The sequence below is a fragment of the Gavialis gangeticus genome, unplaced genomic scaffold, assembly GCF_001723915.1.
Source record: "Gavialis gangeticus isolate Ggan-Ray unplaced genomic scaffold, GavGan_comp1, whole genome shotgun sequence".
Classification (NCBI taxonomy): domain Eukaryota; kingdom Metazoa; phylum Chordata; order Crocodylia; family Gavialidae; genus Gavialis; species Gavialis gangeticus.
This window is the reverse complement of record NW_017728991.1, coordinates 2,263,784-2,277,567: the sequence shown is the minus strand read 5'-3', so window position 1 is coordinate 2,277,567 and position 13,784 is coordinate 2,263,784. Positions and strand designations below refer to the sequence as shown.

Here is a 13,784-nt window from a genome sequence, read left to right as displayed (position 1 = left end):
GTGATCATGGGATACCAGATCAAAGGCTTTTTTGAAGTCAAGATATATGACATCAATCTCTTCTCCCTTGTCCAGGTGATAGGTCACCTGGTCGTAGAAGGAAATGAGATTGGTCAAGCAAGACCTACCCGCAACAAACCCATGCTGGCTATCCCTCAGGAAGCATCTACAGAGCCACAGAAGGGGGGAACCAGATGCAGCCGGGAGGACGTTACAACGAGAAGTCATGCCTTCCGCTTCAACATCACAAGGAGGAGCAGTGAAAGCACCCAGCGGGTTGGTTTTTGCAGGGTCACCCCGAAAGCTGACCATTTTAGAGCCTGGAGATCTCTGGGACGGGTTCAGCTGGCCTTTGCACAGACGCAGAGGCAGATCAGGCCTGCTCAGTTTACTGTCCAAGACTAATGCATTCATCACCTTTAGCAAGGATTTGTTTAGCTGGAGATAATGCAATTAATCACAGCAATTTTCCTTTCGGGAGGAAATCAGGACTCCAGTCGGAAGGACATGAGGTCACACCAAAGTGCTGCTAGAAAAGAATCGAGAGGAGAGAGACCACTTGAGAGGAACATTGCATAAGGAGGCTGCATTTTATCCTAGCCTCCAAGAATGGATGAAGTCCATTAACCCACTACAGGTGCGCTCTCCCCAAGAACCAAAACGGCTCTGAAAAGCTAGGATACTGCTAAGTGCTTCAGAAAATTAAAAATGTAGAAACAGGGCTGCCCGACCAGCTCCACTGATTCAAGCACTGGCCATGCAGGGGAACAAGCTCCCTTCTGAAGACCTGCGTCTGCTGCACCTTGGCTTGCTTCTCCGGAGGTGAATGCAGGAGGATTTCAGACATGATGGGGGAAGGGGGTGAATTTCCAGCTGACAACAGCCCAGCCAGATAACATAACAGAGATGTCAGCTCCCTGCAAATTATAGCTCTGCAGCTGCTTGGGGCATAAATATGCATCCCAGAATTCAGCTCACGTCCTCTCCAAATTGGTCTCTAGAAGGGCTGTTTCCCTTTATCTCCAACCTCTGTTATTGCACTGGTTCCTTTCCCTTTCTTTTCCCCTCTTTCATCGGGATGCTACTTGCAGGTTCTTTACTGGCATGCTACGAGGCACCCACAAGGTAAGGCTCCTTTTCTGCGCCGGCTATTGTACCGCTCTTTTGTTCAAAGCGGAGAGCAAGGAGACCCAAACAGCACCTGCCGAACAGAGGAAGACACTTAGGTAGAGGCGAGCTAGCAGCTCCACTTCCTGCCAGAAGGGAGGATCAAGCAAGATCCCAAAAACACCATGTCCAGGTGACGGTCCCCTATATCACAGCACAGGATCCCGAGTTCTAATCCCAGCCCTGCCACTTAGCTGCTATCAGACCCTGGGCAAGTCACTTCACCAGTCTATGCCAGAGCTCCTCTGATTGGGAAATGCCTTGAAATCCCAGGAGGAAAAGGCATTGTGTGGCTTGGCAGCGGTTATTTTTGCTATTTTAATTTAAAAAAAAAAAAGGGAAATGCACGCAAATTATAGGCAGCACAATTTGCTCCTGCAGCCCTCAAGGCCTGCGCTTCATTAATACCGTTTAATGAAACTGCCTCTCCAACGCACTATGCCCGCACGCTGGGATATTCCCAATTACTATCCCCACGTGAATCTCGTTATTAGGGGTCTAAGCAGGAAAGTCACCGTGGCCGATTCCCAACTCAGGCTTCATGAAGAATAAATAGAGCGATTAATATTAATTCTCGCTCCCCTTATGGTCACGGACTCAGTCGTGTGTGCCTCGCAAGGAGAACAGATGGCAACAGCCCGCCGTGCAGGCTGGGCCTGGGGGCCACGTTGCCTGGGGAGGGGGAAGGAAGGGAACCACTTTCCCCGGCTGGTCCTACAGGACTCGCCGTGTTGCATTTCAGGCCACCCGAGGGCTGAGAACAAGGAACCACCTGCCTGGTGCATCCCGCTGGCAGCTGCATCGTGTTTCCAGATCCTGGCTTAGCTGCTTGTCCACTGCCCTAGCTTGGAGAGGTCCTAGAGGAGTCGTCTGTGACGGCACAGGTATGGCAAGGGGGCTCCAACTCTAGCAGCCAGTTCAGCCTGCATCAGCAGCTCTGAATTCAAGTTGAGGATGCAGCCCGGTCCGTGCCGATTCACACTCCCCGGAGCTAACGGCTGCCTTTGGAGGTGGCAGAAGACCTGAAGCTCCAAGTGCTGACACTGCATTTGATGCCTGACATTTCAGCAACCTCGGGCACTTTGGCAGAAGGACCCTTTGGCTAGGCACTGCCAGAAAACATTTCATTTAACACTGGGAACAGTCTAATCTCCAAGATTGCAGCAGGGATAATTAAAGAGGGGGGAGAAGGGCCTGGCTTGAGATGTCTCATGCTCCTACCTCCTCTCATGGCCTCAATTAGAACAACATGAATCGTTCAACACAGGAGAGCTGCAGGGAACTTGTTAAATATATAGTTTCTATAACTGTGATTCACAGCTCTGGGTTTCACACGCAATTACCTACAAGCCCTTGTGGAAACCTAAGTCAGACCAAAGCCGTCGTGGATTTAGAGGAACTGACATCCAGTCTCCACACGTGGATATCCAGAAGATGCAGAGCCAATGCAAGGGATGCTCCCCAGCCCTGATGTCAAGACGCTTGGCTGGCATTGCAGAGACCCTCAAATTGAAAGGCATTTCCTGGGTGGATTTACAAATCAATGGGGCACATCCTATATGTCCTTATTCAGCACCGCAGGCTGAAGGGACTTGAATAATCAGTATAGTCTGCCTAGCTATTCCCAGGGCCAGCAAAATATAGGAGACGCTGTACCCAACCACTGCCTTGGATCTTCGTATATGGGGAAAAAGGTCAGGAAAGCAAGGCAGGACCATACCTGAACAGCGTCTGCCACTGGAAGATATCATAGCAGTTTTATTGTGGTCTGAAAGTACTCACTGCAACCATCTGGGATGTCATAAAATTTTATAACCGGCATTAAAACCTAAAGGAGTCTGACAGCTCAGGAAAAAAATAATCAAGTTGCTTTGAAGGCAAAAGCCAAGATGAAGGAAAGCTTGATCCAAAAAGCAGAGAAGCTGGAAAGAAAAAAAATGACCGTAGATGAAGTGGGCCAGTGGGAAAAGCTGGAGACAGGCGGCTTCAGGACCAGAGTAACGGGGCGCTGGGGTGAATGTAGTCAGAGGCTGGGCATTCACAAAATGTGATCTCTGAAGCCATCGGGCCATGGCCCCTGGTCTGAATAGGAAGTGAGGAGACCCGGACTGAATCCAAATGCCCCAGAGAGACCAAAGGGAAAATTAAAATCAAACAAAACATTGTGAACTCAAGTTCATTATTCAGTGTTCACCAGGAACACAGGCATCGTTACTGCCCAGGATGCTCTGATGGCTACTTTATGCTCCCATGATTTCAGACAGGAATGGGGACCTCCCTGCTGGGTATTGCAAACAGAAAGGTGTCTCCAGCAAGCAACTCTAAGAGAGGGTTCACGTACCAAGTATCAGGCTAGTAAAACAAGGCCAGGATTTTCCCCAGACTCCTCTGTTGCATGGTCTGAAGCAGCAAGCCTGGCCAGTGGAGCTTACAGCAGCCAACAAGCGGCGGAAAGAGGAGGTGAACCAGCTCGGGGACCACTCAATGGGTTTCAGTATATACTTGCCAGGACCTGTCCCTGCTCTTGGCCAAAGAAGAGTCGCTATGAGTGAAATGCAGAGGGCTCAAGCAAGACAGGAGTGATGCAAAGTCACTGGGCAAGCAACCAGTTGCACCCTTTTGAGGAGAGCATTTCATGCCTGCAAAGGCAAATGAAATGTAAACGCGGGCAGTTGCTACATGCCTGGGGGTAAGGCGGGGGCAATTACAGCAGTCCCAGATGGAGATGGTCTGGACAGTAATAGTTGGCTGGACAGTAATAGTTGGCTGCCAGTTATGAACGCTGTGCACATAGCTCCCAGCACACACGCGGTCCCCCAGTCTAGACAGACACGCATCATTGCAGTTTGCTTTGAACGCGTCTGCTCAACACGCTGCATAGATGGAAAGGAGGCGGCACATTTGAAAAGCAGCCATAAAGTCTCCTGGAACTGCTCAGACAAAGAGACACCGCTCCACTCCCAGACGTGGCTGCTTTTAAAGCCAGTTTGCAGAGTTGCTTCAGCTAACACCCAGGAGTGGAGGCAAAGGGCAGTGACAGCTGGAGGAGGCAGGTGATATGCAATGCATTGGGTAGGGAGGAAAGAAACCCGGTCCTCACCATTTCTATGGGGTTTCCCAGTGGTCAGTCCAGCCACTTTCAGCCAGAGAGAACAGCACGGAAACCCAGGGCCATGAAAGGAGCCAAGACAACACAAGAAGAGAATAAAACAAATGTCCAAAAACTGCCTAAGAGTGTGGCAGGGTGCATACTCCTATTCTAGCAAAAGGTCAAGCTGCGGCCTGGGTTTCCAGTCTCCTTTTGTGCAGGTTTGATGAAAATCCTCCAACGCAACCACTCACGAGGGCAGTGACAAGATCCCCATCAGCGAAGTGCAAATACCCAGTGACTTGGGGCATGATCTTGAGGCAATGGTAAGCACATGCTGAAGTCTTTGCAGAACAGGGGTCATGAAGGACTGGAAAGGCTGACAAGAGCCTACTTTTTCAGTCAACTCAGTATCACAATCCAGCTCCTCCACCGAACGCTGCTGCCTCAACATCTTCAAGTCCGTCTCCGAAGGCAAGAAGCTTATTTCTCAGTTCTTTGTTTTGGTATATTTTAAAGCTTGCCCCTTTAAAGGGGATTTTTATTTTTTTACTTCTAAATTTAAGTGAAGGACAACAATTTAACAGTGAGCAATACTGAAATTCAGAAAAGCAAAAAGTACCCTTTAGATTTTGGAAATACCCATTATGTGCTCCCGGGATTTTCACAAGAACACAGCTGATAAACCCTGAATGCATTTGGGAAAAGCTGCTAATTAATATGGTACTCTCCATCTCCAGTTGTGATCAGTCATTTTGGCAACCACACTGCATCTTGTGAAAATACTGAGTTCATCCCAGCAAGGGGGGAAAAAAAATATCCCCAAAGACAAGAAAAAGGTTTTCATTTGTCATAGTCCTTTGAAGAAATTTCCCCAGGGAGAAAAAACTAAAAGAGCAGAATGGAAAGTTTCCATTCTCAAAACCACGTGCATGGTTTTTGTTTACAGCCAAGAGCAGATGCACACAACAAACTGAGCAGCCAATTTAATGAAAAATGCCTGTTGTTTTAAGACTACAAAATTCGGCTGTGACTAGGATGTAAAACAGCTCCAAGGTTCAATGCTTAAACGAGCAGAGACTGCATTACCAAGCAAGGGGTTAAAACTGGAGATCAAGACTGGCCCTGTTAAAGAAGCCTAGAGACATTAGGCACCGTGAGATTCGTGGGCTCTGGGCACCTGAATCCCTTTGGCTGTTTTGAAAACCCCAGGTTGACACTTTAAAAAGAATTAAAAACACTCTGGGGTCAAACTGTTTATTAGGAAAAATGCAATTGCACATAAGAACATAGCCCAATTCAAGAGGCTGCTGCTATTCTCTGTGCAAAGAAGGGGCCACTTTCTCACCTGATCAACCCTCATACCCTTTCATGGGGCGGGCTGGGGTCTATTGTTCCAGATGCTCTTCTGGTCGTCTCAAGTGGAAGACGAATGAAACCATTATTCACTGGCCATTCACCAAGTCACCCTTCACGAATCCTCTTAGAAGAATCAAGTTCTTCCAAGTCCTAGATGTCATATGGTGGCACCACTACACTTCAGTTACGGGGCCCCCTCAAACCCTAAAACTGGGAAGCTTTAACAGGTTCACAAAAAGTTCCTGTGAACCTTTTAAGAGCTGTTAAAAAGAAACAGATAAACCCAAGCAGGATATTTCAGTCCAGACCTTAGCAGCTGTAAGTGCTATTATGGCCCAAAATAAAGGATCACAAATGTGATCGCTAATCACGGCCAGAACGATAACGGGACACTCAGGTTTCACTGCAGCGAGAGGGAGGAGCGGCCCCGGCACCCACTCCCTCCCAGCCGAGAAGGAGCTTTGCTGCAGGGTTAAGTTCATTCCATTTTCACCAGTGAAAGAAATGTCTAATCATTAATAATTAGTAACTCCCGCCCCCAGCAACAGCCAGGCAAGTCGTTTTGAGAACGGAAGGAGAAACAGAAGCAATGACTCTTGGGCTAGATGCCAAATCCCAGCAGGACAGGGAAAGAGAGGCGGGGGGAAGAGGGTGTGCGCAGACACGGATGCAATGGTAAAGCGGATTAAAACCGCAAGTGAGTTCGTTATGATCCGTGCGCCATTTGAACACAATTTGTCTAACTCAGCTGCTGGTATATGGCAGGATGCTTGCCTGGATGAAGCCCGGTTCTACCTATCCGGATGGACAGCTCGTTCTCATAGTCCCGGCGAGGAGTCGGCTCGCGGTCGTACTTCTCTTTCACCGCTCCTGCATCGTAGCTCACCGCCAAGGCCGTGTTGGGAGGTCCATTGACGCCCTGAAATGAATCAGAGAGACATTTAAGAGCTTGATTTTCTCCCTCTCTCAGCACTCTCTCTACCTGATCCTCACAGACAGCTTTGTAATCTGCACATTTTTAAAGCCTATCTGTTTTCAGCGCTGGCATTTGATTTCACGCAAAAAAAAGTGGTTTCAAGCAAAAAACAAACAAACAAAAGAGTCTTTTGGATTCCCCCAAAAACACACACCCCCACCCATGAACCCATCCCAGAGCTTAGGATTCAAACAATCACAAAGACGCACGTTAGGTTAAGACTTTGGCTAAGCTTGTAGGAAACTGAATTTTTATTCCATCCCTCCTACACAAATCTAATGCAATTTTCAGTAGCTTTGGCACTGGCTGAACTTGGTACAAAAGCGGGGAGCTGGTAGGAGAAAAGGGATAGAAACAAGGATTTTAGAAACATGAACATGTGAACCGTGTCGCCATGCTCCAGCGAATACACCCCACCATCTCGCACTACACAACCTGGCTTATTTAGCTTGGTTAAAAGAGAGGGGGAGTGTTTCTAATAGAAACCACCAAACCCACTAAGCGCAGGATATTTTTAGAGGAAAACCACACACACAAATCAAGTGCAGTACAGGATAGTAAGCAAAGCCATTCCAGCCCTAGCAGCTTTCCAAAAACTGATGCACAGCACCTTATTTTGCTGGCAGGAGATGTTTATTGCTGTTAGCACTGAAAAACACCTGAAAACATGAAGGTCTGGAAAGGCATGGCGGGAACTGGGTTCAAATCTAGCTCATCTTCCATCACATCTGCTTGCAAGGCACATGGGAAACACAAGCAAAAACAGGCTGATGAGAGACTGTCTAGCCCCAGCTAAGCAATACATTCAAGTCCATCAAGGCTCTCAGTTTGCTGGCTTGGAGCTCCCCACGTGAGGTCGCAGCTGACATGAGAATATAAGCATGTGCTTTAAGTTCAGCAGGTGCATCTGTCCTGACATCAGTGAAGGTTAGGCAGGTATGAACAAAGACACTTTCTTCAATTCAGACCGAGTCAGCAGTCCTGGGAAATAAATTGCAAACTTGCACCTATTTGCTTGGGAACCAACGAAGTGGAGAGTGAAACAACATCATGGCACAGCAGCATTTCCAGGGGAGAAGCCCCCAGGGGTGACACTACCTTTCAAGACAGGGCTCTGTGGGTAGATGTGATATCTTTTATTAGACCAAGTGAGTTGGTTTAACAAGTCGTTTGCAAGCTTTCGGGTGCTATCACCCTTCTTCATGCATGGGGGTCTTTGCCTTTCAAGCCACTTGGAAAAAAATGCATGCATGGGGGTCTTTGCCTTTGAAGCCACTCAGAGGCCTGAAAAAATGCAGAATCAGCAGAATGCCTGTTTGCACCTCTCCTACGACAAGGGGACCCGACCCCAGACTGGGGCACTACAAGTAACAACAACTGTCCCAAAAGGACACTCATCCTTGATCAAGCCGGTCACCCTCAACATCCTGGACAGTGCCAAATTTGCACCAGACTCTTCCAGCACATCAGAACGTGTCCGATGTTTCATCGGAGGCTGCTGCCTCGAGGCTGGAAGGCAGCAGGACGGGACGCCTCCGCCGGGAGCTCGGGGCATGCCAACAAGCCTCCGAGAGATTCGCAGCCGAGGTGAAATCCAGAGGCCGCCAGATGTCACTGCTGCCCTCCGCACGCCCCACAAATGGGCTGGAATCGGGTCCGTGCGGCGGACGAAGCAGCTCCATCAGGCTCCTGCTTCAATCCGACCTGCTGCTTATGGCAAAAGTTTGGTGCAAAGAAAGTTTCAAGATGGGGAAAAAAAAAAGCTAAGAGGCTGCCTCTAAAAACAAGGGGGTGGAAATCAGGAAAGGCTGGACTGTTAGACATCAGAGTTATGCAGCCCCCCTCCCATCATCACTGTATTGCTGAAAAACTGCCCCTTCTCTTCCAGCAGCCATGGGTTCTGGGTGCTCCAGGAGGGTTTATGCCTAGAGACAAACTGATGGCCAGGTGCTTAAGAGTGGCAGGTGGCCAAAGAGCTAAAAAGGGCCCCTAAAAAGGCAAAAAGGGGTGATAAAGGGATAAAAGTTGCAGGGGTGCATTTGTGCATCCCAGCAACTATAGAGCTGCAACCCGATTTAGGCTCCTGGATTGAGAAAGCTGTAGAATAAGCAAACATATGCTGAGCCACCAGAGCCGGTAATGAGAAACCCGGCGGGTAAGGTCACTTTAAAAGAAATAAAGGTTAAAGATGAATAACTAAATAATCTATTCTCCCTTTATTTGCATAATATATTCTGACGGGTGTTATTAATACTAATCACATATTTGCTATCCTCTTTCTACTGCAGTTTAATCAGGGTGCTTTCACCTCCATTAACCCAGCGATTACGACATGCACTGATGAAGCTCTCGTCTTTGAGAAAGGGTTTTCGTTCTTATGCCACATAGCTGTCCTGCTCGGGATCTCCCCGATCTTCTGACCACAGAGGAACAGAGAGGAGTCTCCCACACCACAGGCAGCAAGTGGCTGAATTGGGGAAAAAAGGGTTTGTTGCAGAAGTTTGGTGGCTGGTGCATGGGATGGGAAATTTCACGAGTGCCACGGCTTGAGAAACAGTTTTTCTCCATAGAGAAAATGAAACCAACTGCGTGCAGCATCCTGCACTTCCCAGCCAGTAAATCTAAGTGAATTCTCCTGGCGAGCAAGCAGCTTGTTCTGTCCTCCCCATAACTAATGCAATCAATCAGAAAAGCATGTCCATATAAGAGAGCAGGATCCCTTCGAGCACGAGGACCCAAAATCAGAAATGCCGGAAGTTAGGATAAATGGAGCTAGTTTTGCAACCATACCACACTGGCCATACGCTCGGTGTCCATGGGTTTAATCATCTGTCAAGTATGGAAATCACTGTTGATGAAGGTACCACAGCAGGTGTATCCAAAGCATTATCTGTTTGCTTGTTTTTGTTAAAAGAGGGACTAAAATTGGAGCAAAAAAACCCAAAAACCATCAAGCGAGGACCCTGAAATTGGATTTGCATGGACTCAAGGATCCGATGCCAGGAACAGGGCCTCAAGGCAGTGCATGCCAGCAAAGCTAAAGAAAGAGGAGATGCATTGCAATGCAAGCCATGAGGCATTTGCTAACTAAGCTAAGCCGTTACCTTCCCCGCTATTTTAATACATTTTTTTCATGGAGCTTTCCATGTGCTGGATGTCACCGAAGTCATATGCCTAAAATAGGGTCTGTGCATGTTTGAGAGCGCACTGCATAATCACAAAAACCGTTGCTATGAAAGAAAAGAAAAGAAAAGAAAAAAAAAAAAAAAAAAAAAAAAACAAAAAAAAAAAAAAGAAAAAAAAAAAAAAAAAAAAAAAAAAAAAAAATCAGACACAGAGATAATCAAGGGAAAATGATGAGATGTTAGGGGAGAGAAACAACAAAGTCAGGAGGACGGAGGACGATTGCGGCTTTATTTAGTGCATTGACAACTTAAATTCTTTGCTCCAAGCAACAGTGACTTAGCACAGGAGTCACAGCTCTAGCTTCATCCTGTACCAGCATGAGAAGTTCAGTGCCACCTGGCTTCAAAGACATCCCAAGAGCAGCACGGCAGCCCCACAGGCACCAAACCAGAGCAGTGATGCAAGGTCCAAACAGTGGCACTGCAGAGAGAGGTAGATTACAGACCACCCAAGCCCCGGTTGGTTTTTAATCACATCTGTAACTAGGATTGTTTCACCTGGCTTCACCGTGAAGCTGGCCGCAGGGATGATGGAATATCCTGGCCAGTCTGCGAGCAGCTCCCTGAATAACCACCTTGGAGTTGGATCAGTTCGAATGGCTGATTTAGGACTTGGTATTGTGACTGCACCCCATCCTCCCCTACACTGCACCCCACAGGAAGATCAAGACTTTTACCTGTGGCACCTCAGAAATAATGTGGAGCAGCCTACAGCTCCAGTCCCTTTCATCTCATTTAAAAAGAACATTTAAAAGCACGAGCTTTTTGAGCTCCTCCTACATCAACCCCCTGTAGCAGGATCAACATTGTTGAGGACAAAGAGGTTTTGACCGGAAAAGTGGGTTTTCAACAAAGTGTTTCCTGCAATGTTCCTCTTCTACAGCCCCGGCTTGCCGATCAGTGCTTCCTTCCATAGACACGTCAGGAGAGACGGCCTGGGTAGGCAGTCCTGAGCCCAGAGGAGCATGTGGACATCAGGAAACCAAACTGCTTCCCCAGAAACCACCGCAGCAATATTCCCCTATTGGGTTTGGGGGGATATTATACATTTCAGTTGTAAATGCTATGTTGGAAAGTCAAAGACTTCTCAGTGGTAGAGGACCCCATTTGGCAGCCAGCCATACCCACAAGTCTGCCTTCCAGAAGGAGTAGGACCCTTCCTCTTTTCCATGCACACACATCACAGCCCATTAGATGTATATACCACCAAGAAGCAAACAGGAAACGAGTGTCAGTTGTGCCCTAGAGCCTGCTTGGTGGCTCTCAAAGGAAGCAAGTCAATAGCTCCCGTCCAGATCCTATCTTACAGCCCTCAAACATGGAGGGAACGATGCTCTCTTCTTCCTATTGATGGCATTGGAGGGCAAGCAGATAGCTTGGTAGGCTGGAGAGTTTCTATCAATCAATCAATCAATCCCATAGCTTTCACCCACCCCAGTAAAAAGAAGAGCTGAAAGCCAAGTAAAAGCGAACAGCCCCATTGCAGGAGATCTGCGTAAGGGCTCCCGTGATGGATGCCGACAGGAGCAGCACGAGCACAGGCAGCTGCAGCCAGCAAAGGTCAAGAAACACGATTTGAACTGGGTGGATATTTTGCAGCGAGTAGCATACAAATGGCTGGGCAAGTTGGCCCAAAACTTCAGCAGTTTAGAAACGCTCCTTTCCAACTCCCTTCTCTGTCAAAAACAGCAGTATCAAATGCCACTCAGGAGGCTTTTCAGGACAACCCCGACATGTCCTCCGCAGCATGGATCCTCTTCCCAACCCTTCGGTCAGGAAGAGTCACGGTCACAGCATCACTAACTAATCTGGCGGGAGCAGAGGAATTTGAGGGACCGGTCTCCTGCAGCTTCCACGACTTCGTGACCAACCTACAATCACGATGGGACCTTGTTATGGCCACACAGACCCTTTTCCCCACCTCTTCTACCATTTGTGAGGACTCTCATGGAAGTTGCTAGCCCCCCGGAGCAGAAATCTGCCATCTACCAGGGAGCCTAATAAACTTCACGTTATGAAAAGTCATGCAAGCAACAGCAGAGGCTTTGAGGCCGTTGGGCGCGGACAAATCTTCAAGCACTGAAAGGCCGTTGCCCCTCCACTGCACCTCGTCAGCACGAGAAGGAAACGAAGGCAGAACACGTCGGAGTCTGTGAACCAACGACAGGGATGAAGCAGAAACGACGCCTGTTCGTGGTCTCTGCAGCAGCGTTGTATGTCGACAGAGTCAAGCAAGCAATGTATTTCTGAAATCAAGATGCATTTGTCTCCAAGTTGGCAACGATAAAAAGCCTCGTCCCGCTAGTCCCAGTGCCCACCCCTGCCGAGCACCATCAGCAGCTTTTCTGTGCACTACCCAAGAGTCTTTTTATACCTCGATAAAGGTAACCAGGAGAGATTTCAGAGGCTTGCTGCCCAGAGGGAGCCATCGCGACCTTGCCGGCGCGCACGCAACTTCAGCGGTTTCAAAAATATTGGTGACCTTCAGCCACGCACCCGATTTAGTCCCACTGCAACTGCTCTGAGTCACTCCAATCTGCACCCTGCGTGGGCCCCTTAATTGAGATGTGTCAGTGGGTTAAAAAAGCATTAGGAAGGGAAGAGGAAACTCGGTCCATATTAATGAGCTCATTCCACTAATTGGAGTTAAGTGAAATAACCGCGGGGGTTGGTACACTTCGAAATGCCTGGTGCAGGAGAGACTTGGACAGGAAGACCTGTAGAGCTGGGCGGGAGGGAAGCTATTTTTGTGCATGAGAGTCCCAGCAAGATGTTGAAACCAGAACAGATTTCAAGGGCAGAAGAGCCAGTAGCTCATCTGGAAGCGGCCGCTACGGGCTCGCGTACAACATCGCCTGCAGAATTTAGTGCTGTGCCGTGCCGTGCCGTGCCGTGCCGTGCCGTGCCATCAGCGCTACTTACAGAGCCACCGTCACCGCAGCCACAGTAAACCAGTGCTACTTTTATTACCCAGAAAGTAGCAACAGATGCTACTTTTATTACCCAGGCATCAGAGCCACCAGCAAACTCTCTCGTAAAACAATCCTGCAGCATCCTACCTGGGAGAAAACCCAGGACTCCCTTCCTAGTAACACAGTCTGGATGGTGCAAGAAGCACCGACCCATCGAGAAGTAGGCCCAACAGGGTCCCCAGGAGGTCATCTAGTCCAGCCACCCCTAGACCATCCCAGATAAGTGTTTGTGTAACCTAGTCTGAAAAGTTTCAGGGCCAACCCTCACACACCCTGCATGACTGAATCGTAGAAAACGAGGGCTGGGAGGGAGGTCCCATCTAGTCCAACCCCCAACTCCATCCTCCTTTGTCAAGCCAGGTCTTCAAAACCTCCAAGGATGGAGAGTCCATCACCTCTGGGGAGCCTGTCCCAGTGCTTTACTACCCTCCCCATGAGACAGTTTCTTCCAATATCTCACCACATTTTCCCTAGCTGCAACCTGAGTTGGCTTCTCTCGTCCCCGGTAAGTGGCCAATGCACCCCATCATAGCAAACCCTACTTGTCCAATCCCATCACATTGCCATCCATCCCCATCAGGATCAACATCCCGCTTTGTGCGCCATCATCCGAGAAGGCTGGCAACTAGCCGCCCCACATCTAGCCGGATGGCTTTGCATGCTCTCTTTTGGGGTGGTGGGGGGAAGGCAGGGCTAGATGACCTCCAAAGGTCCCTTCCAGCCCCAGTTTGCTATACTTCCAAGCGGGGTTTGCATAGATGGCATTATTACGAGGCATTAAGGCAGTGACCCCAGGCCTCCAGCGAGAGCCGCGAAGCCCCGGGGCAGAGTCTGCACACCCAGAGCTCCCTTGTCCCCAGGAGCTTTCACCCCAGAGGGAAAGGATGCGACAGGAAACAGAAGCACGGAGAGACAAAGTGATGTGATCAAGGTCCCCAAGCAGGCCAGTGGCAGAGTGAACAGGACGCTAGCCTCTCAAATCCCAATCCAGTCCCTCCCCGCTGGACCATACAACCCCTGTGTGAATCTGACAGCTA

The 13,784-nt window shown here is 48.8% G+C and overlaps 1 protein-coding gene across 3 annotated transcripts in view; it reads right to left on the bottom strand.

The window, feature by feature from the left end:
* Positions 1-13,784, bottom strand: part of SLC39A11 (solute carrier family 39 member 11) — a 256,171-nt gene that overhangs the window by 180,927 nt on the left and 61,460 nt on the right. For 2 of the 3 annotated variants that reach the window (XM_019516098.1, XM_019516107.1), the window contains exon 5: positions 6,389-6,533. In XM_019516098.1, the coding sequence (XP_019371643.1) occupies positions 6,389-6,533 (145 nt within the window). The remainder of the gene's footprint in view (positions 1-6,388; positions 6,534-13,784) is intronic. The other variant, XM_019516114.1, reaches the window with a different exon arrangement.